This window comes from Triturus cristatus, chromosome 2_1 (genome assembly GCF_964204655.1).
Source record: "Triturus cristatus chromosome 2_1, aTriCri1.1, whole genome shotgun sequence".
NCBI classification, from domain to species: domain Eukaryota; kingdom Metazoa; phylum Chordata; class Amphibia; order Caudata; family Salamandridae; genus Triturus; species Triturus cristatus.
The window spans coordinates 905,625,481-905,651,972 of record NC_140581.1 but is presented as its reverse complement, the minus strand read 5'-3'; the positions used below and the strand labels follow the sequence as shown (position 1 = coordinate 905,651,972).

The 26,492-nt window shown below is 45.1% G+C and overlaps 1 protein-coding gene across 1 annotated transcript in view; it reads right to left on the bottom strand.

Annotated features, from left to right (window-relative positions):
- Positions 1 to 26,492, bottom strand: part of UBQLN1 (ubiquilin 1) — a 512,801-nt gene that overhangs the window by 58,580 nt on the left and 427,729 nt on the right. The window contains exon 8 of the mRNA XM_085633159.1: positions 6,967 to 7,050. Coding sequence (XP_085489285.1) covers positions 6,967 to 7,050 — 84 coding nt within the window. The remainder of the gene's footprint in view (positions 1 to 6,966; positions 7,051 to 26,492) is intronic.

Genomic DNA, 26,492 nt, shown 5'->3' with positions numbered 1-26,492 from the left:
ATCGTTCCCAGCAAAGACTTGTACCTGCGTACTGAAAGAGACTTTCTTTTTATAAACGCCTGGGATAGAGATATTATTCCGCGCTGTCTCTCCTCGGAGGGGAACGCTCTGTTTACCTCCGTATCCAGAATCGCTCCCAAGAAAGTTATATTTCTTGAAGGTTGTAGAGTCGACTTCTCCTCGTTTAGAGTGAGGCCTAAACTGGCAAATAGTTCTATGCAAGCCTCTGTTGACAACTGGGCTGACGCTTTCGATGGAGCCTTGACTAGCCAGTCGTCGAGGTAAGGAAACACTTGGTGTTTCTGTCTCCTTAGTACCGCTGCCACTGGAGCCAGACATTTTGTAAAAATCCTCGGGGCCGATTTCAGACCAAAAGGAAGCACCCTGAATTGGTAATGATCTTCGGCCACCACGAACCGAAGGTACTGCCTGTGTGAAGGATGGATTGGAATATGGAAATATGCATCCCGTAAATCCAGTTTGGTCATATAATCCTCTGGGTTTAACAGCAGCAGAATATCCTGGAGGGAAATCATTCTGAAGGTCTGATCCTTGAGGTAAGTATTTAGGGATCTGAGATCCAAAATGGGGCGCCATTGAAGAATGTTTTTCTTGATCAGAAAAAACCGGGAATAAAATCCCCTTCCTTTCTGGGAATTCGGTACCGGTTCTATTGCTCCCTTTCGGAGCATTGTCCGAATTTCTTGACGCATCTGATGCAAATACTTGACCTCTTGAAATCTTGGAGGTGAACAAGGGGGGCTTTCCAGAAATTCTAGAGTATGACCGAATTGAATTATCTGGAGGACCCATTGGTCCGTCGTTATCTGCTGCCAATTTTGATGATGATAGGAAATTCTTCCACCCAGGGGAATATGTGACATATGAGGAGTAAGTGTCACCAGAATGTCATTGTCTTCGGGTGGTGTCTTTCCCTTGACGACCTCCTCGACCTCTAGGAGTAGATTTTGTGAAACCTCCTCTTTGTGAATATTGTTGTTGACGATATGGTTGAGATGATGTGGAGTAGGAAGAATAACGGCCTTGTTGATAACCCCCTCTATAAGAGGGCTGGCCCCTACCACGTGAGCCACGAAAAGGAACTTTCCTATACTGCAATGTTCCCAGAGATTTCGCTGTTTCCGTATCCTTTTTTATACTCTGTAAGGCCTCATCCACATGTTTTCCGAACAGATCTTCCCCATTGAACGGAAGATCCAAGATCTTATTCTGGACTTCAGGCCTAAAAGATGTTGCTCTCAACCATCCTTGTCTGCGCAAAACCGCCGCTCCTCCCAGAGATCTGAAGGCCGTGGTCGCAATGTCCATTGCACAATCTATGACTTCAGCCGAAGTCCTTTCACCCTCCTGGAGGATTTTTCTAGCCTCTTGTCTGTCCGCTTCAGGTATGCTATCAATGTATGGTGATAGGTCGCACCACATCTGCCTATCATACCTGCCCAGGATGGCTAGTGCATTTGCTGCCTTAACCAGAAGAGCAGACATGGACGAAAACCTTTTTCCTGCATTATCCAAGCGCCTACCCTCTCTATCCGGTGGCGTGGAAATTGGAGCAGAGGGATTCCTCGACTTTTGCTGCGCCGCTTGAGTTATAACCGAGTCCGGTTTGGGGTGACCTAATAAACAAGCCGGAGCATCGGAAGGCGCCTTGTATTTTTTGTCCAGCCTAGCCAGCACTGGAGTAACCGTTGCCGGCGTCTCCATCACTTTGAGACCTTCCTCCCATAGATGACTTACAATTGGAAGAGATCTAACAGTCTTGCGAAACGGTTCTTTAAAATCATATAAAAAGCATTCTGCTTTATCTGATGACATACTGAGCGCAAATCTCTGCGCGGCTCTTTCCATCAGATTATGGAACCCTCCAATGTCCTCCGGAGGGGAATCCACAGGTCTTGGTGACGGAGATGAAGGGGACGGAATCAAATACTCATCCCATTCCTTACTAGGATCTGTTATCTCCCCTTCCTCCTGCTCTTCATCCTCAGAAGTGTCCAGAGCCGGCTGTGGCAAAGGTGTTAGTGGCCGCGGAACCGGTATCTCCTGTCTTCGCAGTGGTGTACATGGCACAGAGTGCGCCGGAGCCACTGGCATCCTTTGGGTAGACTGAGGCAAAGTATGCCTCTTCTTGTAATCATCCAACATGAACTGCAAATCCGTCAGAAGGGAAGCTGGAACACTCACCATCTCTTCCTGTTCATGTTGTCGGGGGGGGTCCTGATAACCCCCATACTCATCCTCCCAGTCATCCTCCTGACATTTAACGTGCAACTGAGAGGGGCTACTTGCATAGCCAAACGGGCCCTCATTATCCTCTTCCTGCGAATCTTCTTCTTCCAATAAATGGGATGGAACCAGAGGCGTTACCTTACTAGGAGACGTAATATCCGGGGTAATCCTTCTTTTCCTGTCAAAACCCCGCTTTTCCGGGGTTTTTTCCCTCGTCGACGAGCCCGTCGACGAGATTGCCATTTTAACCGCCGTCGACATCGTCGTCGTCGATGCCGTCGTCGACGCTGTAGACATAGTCGTCGTTGCCGCCGTCGACGATGTAGTTGTCACCGTCGTCGACGGTGCCGTCGACGATGTAGTTGTTGTCGTCGTCGTCATTGCCGTCGCCGTCGGCGCTCTCGTCGTCGACACTGCCGTCGACGATGCCATCATCGACGAGAGTACAGGCTTAATAATGACTTTTACTTCACTCTTCGTCGTCGACGACGCTACCTTCTTCGTCGACGATCCCGTCGACGATGTAGATTTTCCTAATTTCTCCTCAGGTGAAGTAGACGCTGGCTTTTTAAGCGCATGTTTAATTTTAAGGGGTGATTTTGAAGGCTCAGAACTTGTTTTCTTTGGCTGTTCCACCCCTGAAGCATGACCCTTGCTCTCCTTTTCTTTAGTTTTAGGAGATTTTGAGGGACTGCGCTCTGAAGACCCAGCAGTGGTCTTTTTAAGAGCCTTCTCAGGTTTCTCCCCTGAGGTATGAGCCTGAGGAGATCTGCCTCTCTTCTGAGATCTCCTTGAAACATTTGACGCCTCCTCACTGTCACTAGACACGACGTCCTTCCTGGTTTTAAGTTTTTGGAGCCAAATTAGTAGTCTGCCTTCACGATCCCTTAAAGTCTTATTAGAAAAGGTGCGACATACCTTACACTCCTTCGCCTGGTGGTGTGGGTAAAGGCAGTATATACAGTCCTTATGAGGATCATCAGTATATAATCTCTTCTTTGAGCAGGTGGCACAGGCCCTAAACAAGCCTTTCTTTTCTTTATCAGCCATTCTCCTAGATGATGTAGAAATTTCAGTAGAAAAAATCTCCTCAATCTAAAACCAACTGTAGAATTTGAGCAGAGCTCAAAGGAGACTCCCTAGTACAACGTGCGGTAGAAAATCTGAGGGCAGAAGGTTCTCTCAGGAGTGTTCTAGAGGGTGAGAGGCTCTGATTGGCTCAGGGACTGGTTTAGTCCTTTTTTACATAACGAAGGTTATGGGTTGCAAAGGAAAATGGGCCTAGGCCTTTTTTCTGTTTGCTATGATACTAAGCAAAGCTTTTTTATGTACCGGAGACTCCCGTCTCGACGACGGGGAATGATTCAGGCATGTGAATCTATGAAAGGCTCCAATACTGGAGTAAAATACACGTTCTGCCCATGTAATATGCTGCACCCTGCCTAGGGCTCCGTAGGCATGCCACAGAGGTGACTAACACACACTGCAGGGGGAGGTTTGACTTTGCCATTGCTTTAAACGGCAAGGTCAAGTTAGCAGTTTAAAACTGCTCATCCAGTCTACAATGAATGGGGCGCTCATTTTACTTGGTTTGCACACAGGGTGGCACAGCTAGTGCTGCAATCTCTGGGGTGACTTTCTAACTTACAAGCCATGGGCACTCTGTGTACCATATACTAGGGACTTATAGGTAAGTCAGCCTATACCAATAGGGCACGGCCAATGTAACAAACACGTTTTGGGGTCAGGACACTGATACAGAGCTCTGGTTAGCAGGCCTCAGTGTGCTCTCAGAGTCGAAAAACCAGCAGCATTAGTCCAAAAACATGGGAGTGACAATACAAAAAGAGCTATTTCCTTACAATGAGAATGACCTCGGCCCGGTCTGTTTTGATGTTTCTCAGAACCAGAGGCAGGAGAGGTAGTGGTGTCAAGGCATACTGGAGTTTGCCCTTCCATTCCAGCAGGAAAGAGTCTACCAACAAACACCTTGGAGATAACTCCCAAGCACAGAATTGCTGTCACCGCACATTCAACTGTGCCGAATACCTCTAGCCAAGGCGCACCCTACTGAACGAAGCAACCCTGTGCCACCTGGAGATGCAGATGCCACTCATGGACTGTAACACAATGCTTGCTCAGTTAATTCACTTTGGATTGGTGATCGGTGACCAGTAAAATGTTCGGATGGTCCATCTACCTTCTGAGACTTAATGCCTCCAAGCACATGAGGTAGGAAAGGGAGAATGTTCCCAGCTGCAGCAATAGTTGAAACATTTGAGGGATGCTACTCCTGCTGGCTTGAATAGTGTTAACCCACACCTAGACGCTGAAAGTCTTGGTGTCAGCTGTTGCAAAAATGTGTGTGTGTGGCTGGGATGGGTGCCACTGTCTGTAAGCCAGCCCGCTGGATTATCCCCTAATTTTCTGTTTTGGAGATATTGCTTACCTGGTGTCAATAGACTGTGCAGTGGCACAACTGTCCTTGAATTGTCCCAGCGACAAATCAGATCTTTCGCCAAAGACTCTAGAGCCAGTGAAGTGCAATGCCTATTAGGGATACATGTACGTCTCCAGAAACTCCAGTTGATCTTATCCAGGCCTGCTTTCTGGACACTGATTCCAATAAGTCTGCCTATGCAGTCTGTAGTGTCCAGGCCAGTCCAGAGCACATATTTGGCTACATCCTGACAATCCTGTATTGTTTGGGCAAAAAAGGTCCAGAAAATCTCTGGGACAATCGGCATATCATCTCTGGCCAAATCACATAACTCGTGGGAGTATCCACCAACAGACATACAGGGTTGATAGAACTAAGGGCTAGACGAGCCGAGGAAAACATTCTCTTTCCAAAAGCATTAAGCCTTTTTGATTCCCCTTCCAGAGGCTTGGTCAGGAAGGAATTTTGATAGACCTTTCCTTTCTAAGCTTGAACAATTAGGCTTCTGTGGTGTGCAAGTTTGGTCAGGAAGTCAGGGTTACCAGGAGCCAGTCTATGTCACCTAAACAAAGGTCAACTGACTGGCAGGCATGAGCACAGCTTGGGCATTGTAGCCAGAATGGTATTCATAAGGGTTTCATTAAACTGCAATAATGACTCGGATGAGGCAGGCCCAGGTTGAAGAATCTCACTCATTTATTTTTGTCTCAATAGTGGGGAACTACAATTTTAGTGATTCAGCTGCCCTGTACATTCTTAGCAAACAATGCGCTTGCTCAAATACTGGACCAAGTGGAGAGTCAAGTTCTGTATCAAGAGATGTGTCTAGCCCTCTAGCATTTTATAAGTCAAATTACAAAGCATCATCAGTATAATAAGGAGACGGCAATCTGTCCCTTTCGTCATCATCAGTAGTGTTTTGAGGTACATCATCCTGCACTGGGTCATAATCAGAAACAAATAGTGTGTGAACCCTCTGCGGATGCTAATGTGGAGGCACAGGTCTGGAATTGGACTGCAGTTGCATACCCAGTGATTGCACTTCTGTAATTTTATAGCTTGGCATTGGCTGGATGGGGCTGGATCATGGACTGGCATTAGTACAGTAGGAAGTGAAGGAACCAGTGTGGACCTTGGTGCCAGAATAGAAACCAGTACTGAAGATGGTACAGGCCTGGTGGCTTGTCCCAAGAGGGCTTTAAGTGTCCGCTGGGGCGGACAGGCATAACTCAAACTGGAGACCCCTGCATCTCCATGGGGCCTAAAGGCGCACCAAAAATCGAGAACATGGCATGGTCTCTTTGAAGGCCGGAATCTGCTGTGGGGTTGGCGAAGGACCATGAAAATAGGCGAATGCCAAGGCCAACGGCAGGATCGCTTGGAACCAGGAGACTGGGTGAAGTGAGACCTTTATCATGACACCCCCCTCAAGCCTTCAACCAGGACCTCCAGTAGCAGGATAGGGGTGTAGCCCCACTTGGCTTTCTTACACTTATGCCTAGACTTGAACTTCAAATTATCAGAAAACTTCGAAAGGGAAGTGGACTTTTCACAAGAGCAGTCTCCTGACCAGGCCCACGACCTGAATAGAGGCCGATGCTGTGCCGAGATCCTCTTCTTATGTTCCTTGACTAAGGCAAGCTTCCTGGTCCCAAATTGCTTTAAGGTGCAGGAGGGAACACTTGTCACACAAAGTAGAGTTATGGCTGAGCCCAAGCACCATAGGTATAACTTGCGACTGTCTGTACAGACAAATGCTGCCTGCAGTCTCAGCTGGCTTGAATCCTATAGTGGGGGCACAGTTCCCTAGTGCACTGTTAACATATTTTTTTTTTGAGTCATCAGAAGACAAAGTTGGTAGCTAAGTTAAGGATCTGCACCGGAGCGTGCAAAATGAAAGGAACTGGCATCAAAGTACACAGAGGTGGTGCTTATATATGGCTGTGCTTCGTCATTTCTGGGGTGGTATTGAGTCATCCTGGAGCCATATAGCACCACCTACAGAAATGGAGAGCATTACAAGAAACATTCTCCTGATCTAGTCTAGCGCCTGGGGATAGTCTCATGGTGAGGGAATCTGTGGTAAGAAGTGTTCATCGGAAACCAATGCTTTTAGGATGTTTTGCTTCATCTACTAAATATCAGTAGATATTAAAAGCAAAATTTTCTTTTACTAAATGTAATGTATTCAGTATGATTAGGCTTTTTGCATGCCTGAATAAATAATTAATATAATACAGTTTTTATAAAAATGGAGTGAATCAGTGTTTGCTTACTTGTTGAAGGAAAACAGGAAGTTGTTGCCTCATTTGATCCTGAAGTTGTGGATTTCCGGCAAACAGAGGGTTATTCAGCATCATCTGGAATATAACAGATAATCTTATAATAGACTTTTTTTTTAAACATTTGCTGTCAAAACAATTCCATCATGATGAAATATAGATTTTTTTTGCAAAATGGACAATATTCATTGTAAAGGTTATATTGATCGCTGCTGTTTCCCAGCAGTTGGTAACAGAAGGTCCTCAAACAATGACAGGTACAAGGAGGAACAGCTCAAAAGTGCAGCAGCCTTTCATAGATTTACATGCTTGAATCATTCCCAGACATCAGTATGGGTATCTTGTGTAGTCAATGTACACTCATAACACTAGAACATCTATCTGCAGCCAAGCCTGACTCGAATTGACAATTTGTGCATCAGCTCAAAAGGGGTGCACATCAAAAGGCAAAGGCTAAGTTCAAGTCCCACTGTGGCATCACAAATTGTTGATATTAAAATAAATGTTGGAAACTGTGTACAGTGTAAAGGGCTTATTCGTAACTGTAAAAAAGCCCCAAAAGCCAATATGTATCCCTTAACAGTGCCTAAAACAAGTCCTTGCTGGGGCAGGGAGGGATCAAACAAAACTTCAGACAGCTTCCGTTAAATGGGTCAATATGTCGGGTGCTGCACCAATCCACGAATTTGTGCCAGCGATCAGCGTACAGTGATTTTGTGGAAGGAAACTTGCTGCCCAGATGACATCAGTGACGTCAGAGGAAAGGTCAATGGAGGTCAAGTACCACCACTCAATCTCCAAGCATTGGAGCTGTTCGCAATCTAAAAGTAGTATTTCATTCATGGAGAAGCAAATTGTGCAGGCCCAGGTGCAATACTCTGCTCTGCTGCAAGAAATGACTGTCCCAAAAAGGAGGATAGATGCTCATGCAGAGGCCTTCCAGGTGTCACATTCACCTGGCCCAATCTGGTGCAACTTGGATGACTTGGGCCCAGTTGTTCCTGATTTTCTTCAGAGCTCAGGGCAGGCAAGGCAGTGGCGGGAAGGAATTACAGGAGCCCCAAGCTCCCTTTATCTGAAAGGAGTCTAGAGAGAGATCTGTTTTGGAAACTCCAACGTACAAAAGTACTGACATTGTTAGTTCTCGGTGTTGGCACAAAAATCAGGCAAACGTTCTACCCATTGTTGGAAGATACCCTGTTCCACAGCTGGGTGCAATTGCAATTTGTGATCCGCTAAGCATTGGTAGCCAAGTTTGTCCAAGCTAGCATGTAGAGATATGACCAGGTGATTTTCCACAAGGCCAATTCTTGGCGGTCCAGCCACTTTGAGGTGCAGAGCCTCCTGTCAAAGGGCACAAGACCCAAACCTGTCTTGCTTGTTGCAATATCATGTCGGTGGTGTTGTTCTTGAGCACCTGCATCAGTTCCTTTGATGTGGGCAGGAAGGCCTTCAAGGCTAAGGGAATCACCTTAAACTCCAATGAACTGATGTAGAATTTAGTCTTTGTGGAGAACAGTGGTCTCTCCAACCCAGTAGTGAGGCATCCGTGATCACTGTCAGTTCTGGGTGGAGTAGGGTAAAGGGTCTGCCACTGACCCAATTGCTGCCCAGTAGGCACCACTGCAATTCTTTTGCAGTGTCCCCCGAAACCCTGGCTATAATATGGCAAAATACCCTTATTATGTGCTCACTGGCATTTGAGGTCTCACTGCAGAGCTCTCCTGATTCACCTGGCATGTTTGGCCAGCAGAATGCAGACATCCCCAAGAGCCTCAGAGTCATCCACACTGAGTTCCAGGACTAAGGCTGAAAGATTGATCATAGATTACACTGTACCTTAACCAGAAAACTCAAGATGAACTGGAGTGTCTGCAAATGAGCTAGGTGGGACTTCAGCACATTGATAGTGAACACAAACAAAGGTAATAGGTTTGTCATCATCTGGAGCTGGTTGGCGACTACCTTGGGAAAGCCTGCCTTTAACATCCAGTAAGAGTTTTATATCAATGGGGTAACCCGGTAGACCACTGGACTCGGGTGTAAATTCTAGTACAAAATAAACAGTCACAGTGGAAATAACATTTACATAATCATGTTAGCACATAAATTGCGAAAATAAACACATATTGTGACACCGCCTACTGTAATCACAAATGACAGAATTTAATCAGATTGAGCAAGCATGAAGGGAACGAAGTCAACCTTTCATAAGACAGAAAACATGTCAATTTAATTTTCACAAATATATGCAGGTGTAAGTGAAGTGATAAGTGCAAGAAGGTTTGGGATAAGTGCTGACAATGTGAGGGGAGAAGGTTGTGTTTTTGAGAACATCCACAAATTATTAAGGAGCGTAAAACAGCCACTTAGCTGGCGATAAACATAAATGCAAAAACATAAACAGAAAGCAGTTACACAGTCACTGTCAATCTCATATGTTTAAAGAACAACAAAGATAGTCGACGTTTCGACCCCTAATTGGACCAGTAACGTGAAAATCTTGGAAGCGGGGTCTTCATCAGGACCGAAGGGAGAAAGCCATGCATACACCTGAGGACAACAGTTGGAATTACTAAGGTGTGTCTGAACTAACAGCCAAAGGTATTGATGGGAAATTTTAGGAAAGTTAGTTACCAGCAACAGCAGGAATGATTCAGGCTGGATAGTTAAATTGTGGGCCACGTAAGCTCCTAAAAGGTAAACAAACAAAATACAACGAGGAGTGAGTCGCCTCAAAAGGCTTGATAATACAGTGATGAGAAGCCGCCTATGTATAGGGTACTCACCAAAGGGTGTGGAGAATTGGTAATCCTAGAGTAATCTGAGTAAATCAGTAACGGCAACGGTTCAAAAGTAACCAATGCTGTAGAAACAGAAAATGATTGGAATGAGGTTAAACGAGGGCAAGTCAAATCGGGCTTGATTCAGATAAACAATGGTGAAATTGAAACCATAGGGACTAAAATTGCACACGGTGTGATAAAGCGTGTGTGCAAAAGTCGGCTAAAATGAAATAACCATCGCGGAACAATCTCCGATGGGAGTGAGCGCGTAGGGACCGGAATAAAGGAATACCTAGTCTGACAGCTTAAATTAAATTGTAACAGTGAAGGCTGGTAATGGGGGCCGTGCTCAAAAACAAATCACCCACTGCTAGGTAGGATGACCCAACTCGAAATGCAATAATTGTCTGAAATGGGCAAAAGTACGTGTAAACAGCGCCCAGCATGTAAAGGAACAGCTTAAATTAAATTGTAACAGTAAAGGCTGGTAAAGGGGGCCGTGCTCAAAAACAAATCCCCCACTACTAGGTAGGATAACCCAACTCGAAATGCAATGATTGTTTGAACTGGGCGAAGTACGTGTAAACAGCGCCCAGCATGTAAAGGAACAGCTTGAGAGGGAGCCCCAGAAAGAGGAAAACAAACGCGCTATGATCAAAAGTTAAAAAGCAGCGCACAGACTTTGATGTGACATACCTCCAGGGTAGCGTCCACTCAACTGACAGCTAACCCTGGGGGTGGTCACATGACCAACTAAATACCTGAAGGCAAGCGTGTACGTGCAGCCTGAAGGTTGCCTCATGATTGGACGAGACTTGGAGGTGTGACTGACGGGCTGGTGGTTTACGCGATTGAACCTGATTAGCGGCGCGAAGCTGACAGTCTCAAAGGTTAGAAACTGAGAACCAATAAAACTCACGGAGCAGCCAGGCGTGACATTCTTACGTGGGAGGCGTTACAGGGTACGTGTAAGAAGTGGCCGAAGCTACTGCTTCGAGTATATTCACAATGATGAAAATTAACAGATATACTAGCCACGCAGTGAGTATTGATGCAGTATGTTGCGTCTTAAACTTGATCAGTACCACAAGGGACAATGTTCGACAGAGACATAAGCACAATTAAGGGGGAAGCATTGTGAGATGTTAAAATGCTGCTAAAAGTGTAAACATGATATAGAATATTTACAGATATACACACGTAATAGATATTGAAAAGAGCAGGCAGACTACGTCTGATGCCAGATAATTAAAAACCATGTGGGAGACACAAAAATTGAAGGAATACTGACTGCAAAGCAGCTCACAATCTGGAGAAACCACAAACAACCTCAATGACAGTTCTACAATGTGCATTCAAACGAGGACCCCTGAGAGAGCAACTGGACAGACTAAGTGCGCTCATATGGTACAACAAAGTTTGACATTAACAGCATGTTGTAATGAAAGCAAGACAGCAAAGGACCTATGAATTACTCAGTAGAGATAATTGGGCATATGTCGTATCTATTTCGTTCAGGCCATTTTGAACAGATCCAAAGCGGTCCATCCACTTGCATTCCCGGGTATTGAGAATTGTGCCTAAATTACCTCCCCTGACACCCATTGAAATAGCCTCCAGGACCAGCCATTTTATTGATTCAGGGGGGTGATTCAATGTTAAGAAATGCTCAACCATAGGGGCTCCTGTGGTACTACATCTTATTCTGCTGCAATGCTGCAGGATCCGACATTTGACCTTTTGAGTTGTCTGTCCTACATAGATTTTATTGCAGGGACAGACAATCGCGTAAATGACATTCTTAGTGTTGCAGTTGGTGAGAGTCTTTAGATTCACTGTACAGTTGCCATGTTGGAATATTTTAGTTTCAATAGCGAGGTTGCAAGCTTTGCAATGTCCGCATTTGACATGACCTGTTGGGGCAGGGAGTTGCCACATTGAATCAATGGTCAGTCTTGGAGGGGTTTCGAGGAAAGACTTCACCACATAGTCTCGAACATTTTTGCCTTTTTTAAAAGAATGCATTGGAGGTTCTGGGAGATGTAGTTCATCTGACACTAAATGCCAGTGTTTGTTCACAATGTGTCGCATTTCATTGCTCCTTGTGCTGAAGGTGGTAACACATATCAACCTGCTAGGGTCCTCAGAACGATCTTTAGGGGTTAGAAGAGCATCTCTGTGGTTAAACCAGGCCCTTTTACGAGCCCTCTTAACAAGTCTTTTGGGGTAACCGCGTTCGATCAATCTGCAGATTAAATCATCTGATTCAGTGAAGAAGTCCTCCTTCCGTGTACAGTTTCTCCTAATCCTAAGAAACTGTCCGAAAGGTAAATTGTCACGAAGGCCTCTCGGATGGTGACTCCCATATCTCAGGAGGGTATTCCTCTCCGTGGGCTTACGGTAAAGAGTAGTGTATAGGCATTCATCCGAATTCTTGATGGAAATATCAAGAAAGTCAATAGTGGACTTTGCTTGATGGATGGTGAACTGAATGTCACTTGATCTTTCATTGAGCCATTTGAAAAAATTATTGAGTTTCAAATCGGTGCCTGTCCAGATCATAAGGACATCATCGATGTAACGCTTCCAATACGTCACCTGCATTCTAAAAGGGTTCACGATGTTATTGACATAGGTTTGTTCAAAATCATCCATGTACAGGATAGCCAGATCTGGAGCAAAGCTGGCCCCCATTGCTACGCCTTTGGTCTGCATAAAGTAGTCGTTCTGGAAGAAGAAGAAGTTTTGAGTCATGGCTATTTCCAACAATTCGATGATAAAATCGGAAGGTACATGCATGGGTTGTATTCTTGTATCCAAATATTTCAGCATTATACATAAAACATGTTGTTGTGGAATGCTCGTGTATAATGACACAATGTCCAGTGTGACAAGAATTTGGGAATTTGGATTGAAGGGCATTCCATCGATCATATTGATGATTTGCATGGTGTCCCGTAGGTATGATCCTGTCTTTTCTGCCAGTGGTTTGAGGAAAAAGTCAACATATTTACACAATGGTTCAAGGATTGAACCACAACCCGGGACTATTGGTCGTCCGGGCGGTCGTTCTTGGTTTTTATGAACCTTAGGTAAGGTATAGATGGTCGGGAGGCGAGGTTGTATCTGATTCAGGTAGTGGAACTCCAAATTGGAAAGGAAGCCTTGAGCGAGACCAGCTTGAGTTACCCGTAAGATCATACTGCTAATTGTGGTGAACGTGAAGCTTTGGATGGGTTGAAAAATAATCGATCTATCGTCATTAAACCTGCGGATAAGGGTGGAGCCATAACCCTACAAAGACAATTAGCAGTATGATCTTACGGGTAACTCAAGCTGGTCTCGCTCAAGGTTTCGTTTCCAATTTAGAGTTCCACTACCTGAATCAGATACAACCTCGCCTCCCGACCATCTATACCTTACCTAAGGTTCATAAAAACCAAGAACGACCGCCCGGACGACCAATAGTCTCGGGTTGTGGTTCAATCCTTGAACCATTGTGTAAATATGTTGACTTTTTCCTCAAACCACTGGCAGAAAAGACAGGATCATACCTACGGGACACCATGCAAGTCATCAATTTGATCGATGGAATGCCCTTCAATCCAAATTCCCAAATTCTTGTCACACTGGACATTGTGTCATTATACACGAGCATTCCACAACAACATGCTTTATGTATAATGCTGAAATATTTGGATACAAGAATACAACCCATGCATGTACCTTCCGATTTTATCATCCAATTGTTGGAAATAGCCATGACTCAAAACTTCTTCTTCTTCCAGAACGACTACTTTATGCAGACCAAAGGCGTAGCAATGGGGGCCAGCTTTGCTCCAGATCTGGCTATCCTGTACATGGATGATTTTGAACAAACCTATGTCAATAACATCGTGAACCCTTTTAGAATGCAGGTGACGTATTGGAAGCGTTACATCGATGATGTCCTTATGATCTGGACAGGCACCGATTTGGAACTCAATAATTTTTTCAAATGGCTCAATGAAAGATCAAGTGACATTCAGTTCACCATCCATCAAGCAAAGTCCACTATTGACTTTCTTGATATTTCCATCAAGAATTCGGATGAATGCCTATACACTACTCTTTACCGTAAGCCCACGGAGAGGAATACCCTCCTGAGATATGGGAGTCACCATCCGAGAGGCCTTCGTGACAATTTACCTTTCGGCCAGTTTCTTAGGATTAGGAGAAACTGTACACGGAAGGAGGACTTCTTCACTGAATCAGATGATTTAATCTGCAGATTGATCGAACGCGGTTACCCCAAAAGACTTGTTAAGAGGGCTCGTAAAAGGGCCTGGTTTAACCACAGAGATGCTCTTCTAACCCCTAAAGATCGTTCTGAGGACCCTAGCAGGTTGATATATGTTACCACCTTCAGCACAAGGAGCAATGAAATTCGACACATTGTGAACAAACACTGGCATTTAGTGTCAGATGAACTACATCTCCCAGAACCTCCAATGCATTCTTTTAAAAAAGGCAAAAATGTTCGAGACTATGTGGTGAAGTCTTTCCTCGAAACCCCTCCAAGACTGACCATTGATTCAATGTGGCAACTCCCTGCCCCAACAGGTCATGTCAAATACGGACATTGCAAAGCTTGCAACCTCGCTATTGAAACTAAAATATTCCAACATGGCAACTGTACAGTGAATCTAAAGACTCTCACCAACTGCAACACTAAGAATGTCATTTACGCGATTGTCTGTCCCTGCAATAAAATCTATGTAGAACAGACAACTCAAAAGGTCAAATGTCGGATCCTGCAGCATTGCAGCAGAATAAGATGTAGTACCACAGGAGCCCCTATGGTTGAGCATTTCTTAACATTGAATCACCCCCCTGAATCAATAAAATGGCTGGTCCTGGAGGCTATTTCAATGGGTGTCAGGGGAGGTAATTTAGGCACAATTCTCAATACCCGGGAATGCAAGTGGATGGACCGCTTTGGATCTGTTCAAAATGGCCTGAACGAAATAGATACGACATATGCCCAATTATCTCTACTGAGTAATTCATAGGTCCTTTGCTGTCTTGCTTTCATTACAACATGCTGTTAATGTCAAACTTTGTTGTACCATATGGGCGCACTTAGTCTGTCCAGTTGCTCTCTCAGGGGTCCTCGTTTGAATGCACATTGTAGAACTGTCATTGAGGTTGTTTGTGGTTTCTCCAGATTGTGAGCTGCTTTGCAGTCAGTATTCCTTCAATTTTTGTGTCTCCCACATGGTTTTTAATTATCTGGCATCAGACGTAGTCTGCCTGCTCTTTTCAATATCTATTACGTGTGTATATCTGTAAATATTAATTATCATGTTTACACTTTTAGCAGCATTTTAACATCTCACAATGCTTCCCCCTTAATTGTGCTTATGTCTCTGTCGAACATTGTCCCTTGTGGTACTGATCAAGTTTAAGACGCAACATACTGCATCAATACTCACTGCGTGGCTAGTATATCTGTTAATTTTCATCATTGTGAATATACTCGAAGCAGTAGCTTCGGCCACTTCTTACACGTACCCTGTAACGCCTCCCACGTAAGAATGTCACGCCTGGCTGCTCCGTGAGTTTTATTGGTTCTCAGTTTCTAACCTTTGAGACTGTCAGCTTCGCGCCGATAATCAGGTTCAATCGCGTAAACCACCAGCCCGTCAGTCACACCTCCAAGTCTCGTCCAATCATGAGGCAACCTTCAGGCTGCACGTACACGCTTGCCTTCAGGTATTTAGTTGGTCATGTGACCACCCCCAGGGTTAGCTGTCAGTTGAGTGGACGCTGCCCTGGAGGTATGTCACATCAAAGTCTGTGCGCTGTTTTTTAACTTTTGATCATAGCGCGTTTGTTTTCCTCTTTCTGGGGCTCCCTCTCAAGCTGTTCCTTTACATGCTGGGCGCTGTTTACACGTACTTCGCCCAGTTCAAACAATCATTGCATTTCGAGTTGGGTTATCCTACCTAGTAGTGGGGGATTTGTTTTTTAGCACGGCCCCCTTTACCAGCCTTTACTGTTACAATTTAATTTAAGCTGTTCCTTTACATGCTGGGCGCTGTTTACACGTACTTTGCCCATTTCAAACAATTATTGCATTTCGAGTTGGGTCATCCTACCTAGCAGTGGGTGATTTGTTTTTGAGCACGGCCCCCATTACCAGCCTTCACTGTTACAATTTAATTTAAGCTGTCAGACTAGGTATTCCTTTATTCCGGTCCCTACGCGCTCACTCCCATCGGAGATTGTTCCGCGATGGTTATTTCATTTTAGCCGACTTTTGCACACACGCTTTATCACACCGTGTGCAATTTTAGTCCCTATGGTTTCAATTTCACCATTGTTTATCTGAATCAAGCCCGATTTGACTTGCCCTCGTTTAACCTCATTCCAATCATTTTCTGTTTCTACAGCATTGGTTACTTTTGAACCGTTGCCGTTACTGATTTACTCAGATTACTCTAGGATTACCAATTCTCCACACCCTTTGGTGAGTACCCTATACGTAGGCGGCTTCTCATCACTGTATTATCAAGCCTTTTGAGGCGACTCACTCCTCGTTGTATTTTGTTTGTTTACCTTTTAGGAGCTTACGTGGCCCACAATTTAACTATCCAGCTTGAATCATTCCTGCTGTTGCTGGTAACTAACTTTCCTAAAATTTCCCATCAATACCTTTGGCTGTTAGTTCAGACACACCTTAGTAATTCCAACTGTTGTCCTCAGGTGTAAGCATGGCTTTCTCCCTTCGGTCCTGATGAAGACCCCGCTTCCAAGATTTTCACGTTACTGGTCCAATTAGGGGTCGAAACGTCGACTAGCTTTGTTGTTCTTTAAACATATGAGATTGACAGTGACTGTGTAACTGCTTTCTGTTTATGTTTTTGCATTTATGTTTATCGCCAGCTAAGTGGCTGTTTTACGCTCCTTAATAATTTGTGGATGTTCTCAAAAACACAACCTTCTCCCCTCACATTGTCAGCACTTATCCCAAACCTTCTTGCACTTATCACTTCACTTACACCTGCATATATTTGTGAAAATTAAATTGACATGTTTTCTGTCTTATGAAAGGTGGACTTCGTTCCCTTCAAGCTTGCTCAATCTGATTAAATTCTGTCATTTGTGATTACAGTAGGCGGTGTCACAATATGTGTTTATTTTCGCAATTTATGTGCTAACATGATTATGTAAATGTTATTTCCACTGTGACTGTTTATTTTAACATCCAGTAGTCGGGGTAGGGGGAAGACTGGTATCTCTGACCTTAGAAGGTGTGCTGCGAACACTGCCATCCCTTTTGTGAACACTCATGGGGCACTGGTGAGGCTATAAGGTAGCACAGTGAACTGAAAATGCACCGGGTCCACTTTGAACCACAGTTGGCGCCTGTGGACCTGAGGGACAGGGATATGGAAACAGCAGTCCTACTTGACCAACGCAATTATCCAGTCTCTGGGGTCTAAGGCAGATAGGATGTAGCCTAGTGTGATCATCTTGATTTTTTCGGCTACCAATTCTTAGGCATTGAGAGGGCGATGATCCAAAATAGGACAAAGGCCTCCGTCCTTCTTCTGCACAAGGAAGGATCGACCGTGACACCCTATTTCTGCTCCCAAAGCCAAAACGCTCTCCATGGCCCCTCTTTGCTTCCTGCAGACAGATAGATGGTCCTCCCATCACTCGCTCTGATGGTGGTGGAAGGATCGGTTGGGGGGAGGGGGGGAGAAATGAGAGGGCAGAGCGCCAATGAACAATTTCGAGGACCCACTTGTCTGAAGTTATGGTCTGCCACCCCTGAAAAAACAGATCCTGCTCTCGACTGGCTGTTTTTTGTCGGCAAGGACTACAGCAGTTTGGCAGCTGCTGGAGGGGTGGGGGACCAAGTTGCACGTTTTACCTGCTGTCCCGGGAGTTGTCTCTGAGACCCGCAACCTCAGTCACGAAAGGGCTCAAAGGCCTGCTAGGCTGATGGAGGGGTAGGGCATCGGAAAAATGGAAACTCCTGATTATAGCCATGGAGATGACTAAACTGTAGGTGGAACTGTCTTGTGGGAGAGGAAAGACCCAAGGAACGTATGTTGGCTCTATTAAGGACATGTGGAAGTCCTCAGAAAAGCCCATAGACCTCATCCAAGTGTAGTGCCGAAGAGCCACACTACTCGACCTAAATAATCATTCATTTCCAAGGCAGGACATTTGACCAATTTTGCAGCGCCGAAAACACCTTGAATACCTGTGAAAGGGACACCCAAATGTTGTCTGGAACAGCCATTAAACATGTGCTACTGTATCCCAAAGGGTATGAGAGTACCGACCTAAAAGGCAGCTGACATTCAAGGACCACAAGGCAGGGCTTGTAGATCATAAAATCTGTTTTCAAAATGACTCCGTTCTTTTAGATTCACTATCAGGCAGAGTGAAGGGAAAAGCACGGGGATTTACTTTGCTCATGGATGCTTCTACTACCAAGCTCCCTGATATTGAAAGTTGAGATAGAAAGGTTGGGTTGTCTGGTGCAGATGATGTCGACGAGCGACCTGAACATGGTTTCGACCAAGTGCCCAAAAGGAAATCCGTGAGGCCCTCATTAAAAGGTAACAGTAGCTCTGTAGGAACTTAAGCTAGTTGAAGTGCCTCAATTTGGTCTTCACCTTCATATTGGGGAGCTGCGAGTCTAGAACTTCTGCTATCCTCCACATTGCAACTGCCAAGGTGGTGCTTTCCTTCATGCTCAGAATCTGCTTTGAAGGAGCTCAGAAGAAAGACCAGGGGATGCACGCTGACACTCTTGCACCCTCTCAGGAGTCCAAGAATGGCGGAGAAGAGGTCAACTCCTGCTTTGTCTTCTTAAGCTTTTTCTTGGACTAAAGGAAGGCTTTGACAGCAAAGATGTTCTACTGCAGGATCAGTACTTTGCTTTCAGCTCTGACCAATTGCACAGTGGAATCTTCATGTGTCTGGCGATGTTAAGTTTGGCATCATGGGTCTGTATGTCCTTTGGGTTTATGTGGGCGCAGTCGTTACAGGTCCTGGAGTTGTGCTCTGACCCAAGACACCATAAACATACTTCATGAGGGTCCTTCACATACATCTGTTTGTAACACCTCTACACAATGTGAAAGCTGTCATCTTATGGGGTGACATTTTCATAGCACACTGGTAAATCTTGATCAAATGTATGGCCAGAAAGACCAAGGAGAAGCATCTGAAGGCGCAGAAATAAAGGAGCCAACGTCCGTGCACGTGGGTTGCACTCAACAGCTCTGTTCGTCACTTGTGGAGAAGAATGACACCAGTGCGGAAGAGTACGGCTTTAAAGTTTCTGTATCCAGTCTGACGCCTTGGGAATATTCATGAGGGGAGAAATCACAAGGCGAAGAATCAGCAGTTAGAAGTATCTAAGACAAGGTACAGATGAAATCGCTTTCTTCGCTAGCATTGAAAACATCATAGATTCACATGCTTAATTAACTATTATCAGAGCAGTTAAACAATAAGGACAAGAATGAAAGGCTCCCTTTAGTGAAATAGTTTACAGAGCACCGCCTGTACAACTGCTGTTTTGGGTGTTGAATGATGTCCAGACAGTAATGACATAGGTAACAAGGGGAGTTAGGCCCAATGGGCCAGGTTCTGACTGGGCCGTATATGAACGTGTAACAGGGGGGAAGGCCAGGACCGGTTTTGTCGACCAAACAATTTATTTTCATTTGATCTGGTACTTTATTTATACCTTTTATTCCACTTTTTAAAAAATATTTGTAATATACTCGAAACAGAAAGAGACAATAAAGTCCTTATACAGAAAGTGCTTATGTACATGTGGTTCACAAAACATTAATCCGCGATATTGTGTTTCGAATACACAATTTAAACAAACATGAGAGAGAAAAATCATAAACCATACATCCTATTATCTTGATGATCTTGTGTTACCTTTAGCATCAAGGTCTGAGTATTATTTCATATCTAAATATTATTTCATAGACATTTCAAAGATGTTATATGCATCAACGTTTGAATTAAGAAAGAGGGAACACAGGGAAAACATTGGTGTCAAATACATGAGACTTTTCTCTGTATATAGACAAAAATAATTTCATAATTCCTCAATGTTCGTATCCTATGTCATGATTAAGCCAACGCGTTTCGAGTCTCTAATAATGAATATGTAGACTCATCAGGGCTCTTGATTTTTTGGCAGCACTGCTTGTTTCTGGGCAACAGTGTGTTTTCTGTCAGCTCAGTTGTCTCTATCTTTTCTTCAAGCTGGAGTTGTTTAACCTCTGCCTATTTTTTGTTTCAGTTATCGACTCTGTTCTCTATTAAAGAGCGGGGAACTTTTCTTCGCATGCAGATAGAAGGGGTGAAGGGCCACTAATACTCCTTGATACCAACATTCTATGTATTTATTTTAATCCTGACCAGAAAGTCGAGGAATAAAAGTGCAAGCGACAGATCCCTATAACTTTGTGTTTGTATTGTCTTTCCCCTCACTTTTGCTCAACCCCCAGCGTTGGTCGGCGCAGGGGTGTCGATAGCAAGCCCGATGATGAATCATGGCACAATTTGTGGATGAGGGCAGTTTTCAAAAACAAAGCATGTGCCACAAATTATACTAGCCATTTGTTTACCTGTACTCCTACTCCGCTTTTGTGTACGTGGATATTTGTTGGAGAGGTCGGAGTAGGAGTGTAACCACTCCCTCAGTTATGAGTGATTTATTAGTAATGTTTGGAAAACATGTGGTAGGAGACTCAAGTCGCTGCTTTGCAAATGTGCAGTCGGGCCACTCCAGCAAAAACTGCAGCAGGCGGGCCACACATTTTTTGGAATGAACCTCTAGTCTGTCACAGGTGCTGACCTGCCTTAATGTGACAGAAGGCAATGCATGGCATAAATAGGGCTCCTGGCTTTATGGTATTTTTTTTTTTAACATTTCAGTTGACATTCATTCAAAAATGTTTCTAATTTTATCTGTATTTATCTGGTTTATTTTATGTTCTGTATAAAAAATGTAGTTGAAACTAGTATATTTGCAGTTTTAACAGATACATGTACATTATTTGAAGGTTTGAGAGGTTTCAATAACATAATGATATGATAACACAAACATTTCATTATCAACCTTATGCATATCTACTGCTGTTTTAGACTAATACAAAAGTTACTTACCTTCAGTAATGCCTTACCTGGTAGAGACTCAATATAACTGCAGATTCCTTAACTTAAAATATCCACCAGGTGTCAGACTAGAGCTTGACATTTTTTTAGCAATCCCCTTACATGCCTCTGGGAAGAGTCGTTCAGCTCTGCGTGGCACCATCCATCCCGGAATCTGACGTGCGCTGTCCCTGTACAGGTGTCACCCCAGTGCACTGATCTCAGTTTTTGACTGCTTTTCAGCATCAGAAGCACAGAGCGCAGCAGAAGAACTATGACTGGTGCGCCAGGTGAAATCCTGAAGAATCTTTGCAGTAAAGAATTACAAACAGTCACGGTATGGAGAGGATGGTAGGGTCAGTAAGGAATCTGTGGCTAGATAAGAGTCTCTACCAGATAAGGCGTTACCAAAGGTAATTAACTTGTTCATCTGATAAAAACTTCCAGCTGCAGAGTCCTTACCTTAAAATAGTTACCAAAGCAGTCTCTTCCCGGAGGTGGGTCTGCAGACTATTCACACTAAAAATGTCATGGCCAACTGAACGGGCGAAATGTCCATCTCTGCACACCGGACTGTTTAGGCAATAGTGATTGGCAAACGTGTGCAGTCATGACCAAGTGGTCTCCTGACAAATGTCAAGAACTGGGACTCCTCTACCTTAAGCAGATTTAGATCTGGTGGAATGAGCTCTCAGGCACTTAAAAGGTTGTTTCTTGGCCACTGTGTAACAGATCTTAATACAAAGCATAATACACTGAGAGATAGTTCTTTTTTGAACTGCCTTCCCCTTCCTCGCCCCCACAAAATCCCCAAAAGAGTTATTGGCCACCCGTAATTCTATTGTACAATCTATGTAGAACGACGTTATTTTTGGGTCCAGGCGGTAGAGTCTCTCCTCTTCCTTGGTAGGATGAGGGATGGAAGAAGGCAGGCAGTGTTATGTTCTTCCCAATGGGAAAATGTGCAACAACCTTAGGTATCAAGCATTTGCAATGCAATAGGCCTTGCATTTGTGAGAGTTAGAGCTATTGGCGTCGTAAATGACAATATTTTTTACCCAAGTGGAGATGAGTGGATGTATGTGGTGTGGAGTGTAATTTTGTGGGTTGAATTGGTATTGTTAGTTGTGGAATTGTGTGGAGTTAATTTTTTTGGTAGTGGAATTATGTGGCATGGTGTGCAGTGGAATTATGTGGTATTGAGCGTAACGAAATTATGTGGAGTAGGACTGTGCGCCATGGAGTGTAATTATGTGGAATGATGTGGAATTCTCTGGTATGGATTGGATGTATGTGTTGTGTAATTGTGCTGTTGAGTTGAATGGTGTGGCTTGATGTTGAATTATGTGGTGTGGAACGGAAATGTGTGGAGTTGAATTGTGTGGTGTGAAACTGTGGCGGGTGGAATTATGCTGATTGGAATTATGTGGCATAGTTTGGAATATGTGTGTGGATCGTTGCTATGTGACTGGTTTTATGTGTAGTGTATTTATGTGGTATTGAGTAGTGAATAATTATGCAAAATGCTTAAATGTGGGTTTTAAAGGTTGAGAACAGGTCTGTGTGCCTAGGGCACCCTGCGTTACTCATGACATTTCTCCCGCCTCAGTGCTTACCACAAGAACTGCTTCCCTCGTGCCCTCATTTAGAGAGCTCAGTAAATCAGGCAAAAGGTGTATTTCACTACGTTTTATAAAACCCTAAAGCATCAGGCATACAGTTAATAATTAGTGGTGCCATCTTTAGACTACATGCGTGTCAAAATGAGAAAACGGTGCATTATTTACACGCATTGGTGTTTTGCGAAAATAATGGCATATCATACGTAACATTAGTTCAGAAAAAAATGCTCTTAGTTCTATTGGCGATACTTATAATAAGCGCTCTGAATTAATCGGGAGATAACACCTAGCGCTTTACAAAACTTCAAAATAAATTAAGTAATAATAAATAAATATACATGGTTAAAGGAGCGCGTCTCACACGCGAATACACCAAGGGTATCATCCAGACGCGGGAGCTGTCCACACGGGGTGAACGTAATCTGCCCTCTGATTTGGTGCTCACAAGTGCACAATGCGGTACCTGCAAGTATGAAATGGCACTAAAAGCACACACGTTTCCTGTGCGTGAGTCAATGCGTGCGTCCGAGGTGATGAACCCTCGGTTGGTGGGGCCGGGTGAGGGCTCTGGGGGCGCCTTGGTACCCCGGTAGAGAGGGGCCATCTTCTGGTGGTTCCCATCAAGTACCTGCCCGGCCCGCACGGCACATGCCGGGCTTCAATAGATGTTTAACAAACCCTGAAAACATTCCGCCGCTCATTGTGCGGCCCTGCTCGCCACAAAGCCGTGGAGAGACTTAAAGAGCTTTGAAGTGCATTAAGCTTGACAGGGGAGGAGGCGAGAAAACTTAAAGCACCCCTTCTCTCCCAACAAGTAGATACTGAACGCGTTAACGAAGTCGGTGTGAGCCAAGATTCAATAATACAAAAGATACAGCACATATGAGTCACTTACTTTAGGAAGAATTCCGTGCTTTCGTGAGTCTGCATGCAATGGCTAACGCTGTGTTAGCGTGAAAGTGAACGCCGAATCTGACCATGGTTATATTCATTAGGGCAATGCTGTGAGGACGGATTGGCGTTACCGCACGTACGCTATTCCATAAAGTAAACAAGCTCGCGAGTGGGGCGCGCGCGCCACAGCGAGCCATCTGGTTTCCATTATCGCGCCCGTGTCTGGGCACGATAATTGAAACCACATGGCATCGGTGCGCGTAACAGACACCAATTGGCCATGGGCAGAGCAATGCGCCCGCCTTTGGCCTATTGCGTGCTCGGTTTGTAAAAAACACGCAGTCAAAGCCCAATAGGGGAAGCCAAAAGGAAAAGCACACGCACGAGCGTGTGCGATTCCTGGCTCCGTTTTCAAACCCCCTACAAGAGGTCTCTCGCTGAGCGAGCAATGCTACGCACTGCAACGCTAGGCGCACAACCTAAAAATGTAATTCTACAAGCATACGCCTTCTGCTAAGTTAGACTGAACAAAACCCTTGCTTTCATGCCCCCTCCAATTTTCCATGGATGATAAACGTTTATCTTTACAAGAAAGGAGGCCACTCCCCGGAGAAGATGTTGGACACGGGTATGGTAGCACATTCTTCTGGGAGAAATGTCACTCACTCTTTGTAGTATTAACAGTTAGGTTATGCTGAGCTAGTGAGTACAGTAGACTTGTCGGATATCTTTGAGGTAGGTTTCATCAAGGGAGGAAAGTGGCTCGAAAAAGGATTTGAAACTGAAATAGGAAACGGGTCGCAAACGTAATTGTAAGTAGTGTTTCTAAGTCATGATCAGGGCTACTCTCCGAGTCCGTGTCTAAAATAAATCTAATGGACTTCTATCAAAAGTGACTTTTTATACTGCAAAGGCAGGAGGTCTGACATATAAAAAAATATCATTAAAACTTTGCTTCTCTCCGTGTTCATTGGGTTAAATAGACACTGGATACAATATCATAATTGGGCACTAACAATTATTTGCAAATAGTATATAAAATTACCCATGTTGCAGCTTACTTCATAACATGCAGGAATACAAGCTATGCATTGAACGACCTAATGTGCATGCAGAGCACTGTGCCCGCCTTTGCACCCAGAGGGAGGACCTTTTCAAAGTTTAGCACAAACAAGCGTGTGAATATACTCTTCAAGGGCAGTTCCTAAACAAACTTGATTCCCTCAAATTCTATTATATCGCCTTACTATATTTAACATTGCAGAGTATAGGGGCACATTTTGCAAATCATGCTTATGGTGTTTGTAAAGGTAGGAGTAGCATTCGAACACAGAATGTTTTACGACACCAAGTGCAGTGTGCGTAAAATAAGTGCCTTGTAAGTTTGCACTGTAGGAGAGAGACCTGCAAGGGCAGATGCCTGGTGTGACATGGTTCGTGGATGGGGCTGGAGATGAATTAAGACAGCTAATGCCCCACCAGGTCAGAGAGAGACGCTCTCTTCTTCTCTGCCAGGGTGTTTAGCACAGACTGACGCCTCGGGCCTTTTCCACAGCTGTTGAGCTCTTTAACATACTAAGGCAGCTGCAGTGAGCCATGCATCTTATCACAATATTCTTTCTTGCTCTGTAATCCAGCCTGCTGTGACCCTGACATACAGCACGTTATAGGACAGCTCTTGCACTGGGGTCACACTGCAAATGATCTGAAACATAAAACCACATGCCACAGTTCGCACAACACAAACATTCATATTCAGCGTGGCTTAGAGGACAGTGACGTTTTTGGTGCCTTATTATTTATGAGAAAACAATAGTACCTCCTTTAGTACTAACTGCGATTTGAAGGGCAGGATATAAGAGCTTTTCCTGCAGAACAGAACTGAATTTGAGAAGTTTATCCCGTGTACGACCGTTGCTATGCAGAGGCTACATAATGTCAAAAGAGAGGACTCACGGGGGCGTGGCTAGCTGCCAGGCAAGATGGCCGCAGCCTGAAGGAGCTCCGAGGGCGAGGCCAACTCCCCTTTCATCCGTACACCAATCCGTGGCATAAACTGTGCCCAAGTACCACAGGCTGCGAGCCTGAACGAAGCGACGCCGCCTGAGCCGACCTGGAGGTCTCTCCGCGATCCGGAACACCGTCAGTGCCGACCCGACATTTACGGCCTGGGCCGCCGGCTGAGACCAGGGCCTCAATTTGACGGAGGGACCCGGGCGCGGTGCGGAAGGCTCAAAACCTGCCCGCGGGGGGCTCCGAAGGCCTGGACTACTCGGCAAGGTGGCCTGGCGGGCGCACGAGGCACGAATGATCCGACCACTGCACTGGCACCGTGCACCTACGGCGGGACAAGCACAGCGCTGAGCCGATACAACGGGGGATCGCCCACGACAGCGGCACGGGTCCGACGGTGGACCCCCTGAGGGACTGCACCATAAGGTTCAAGGGGCTGGTGCCGACATACTCTGGGGGAGAACTACTTGCCCACGTTACCTCTGGGTCACGGTATACGGTGAGAGTGGGCGAGACACAATCCGTGGCATCGCCAGGTGAGGATGTCCTTCGCCCCATGCGCCGGCAGCCATAGGTATGCCACGTGAACCGCGCTGCATGACCGGAGGGTTTGAGCGGAAACGAACAGCAGCGAGCGGGAGTTTGGGGCCCCGGCTGACCTGGAGGTGTGCCTGCAGACGTACTTCTGGCAAGGGAGGGGTGCTACCTGTCGAGGACTGCGACGTTGCTGGGCTTTGAACTGCGTGGCAAGCGAGGGTGTCCATTCAGAGCTCCCCGGTCTCCCAACCGACCAGTAAGGCGCAGAGGAAACGCGGAACAGCATCCACCTGCCCAGAAATGAGTGGGAAAGGGAATCGTACACACCAGCAGGGTAAACTGGATAAATACGCGTACAGTAAAGACTCTTCCACAATACCGGAGCGAAATGGGCAAGCAGAAAAGGTCGTGGAGGAGGCCGGGGCGCCTAAAGTGACGTTGGAGGACATTATAGCAGCTCTTACTAAGGTGCAGACCACAG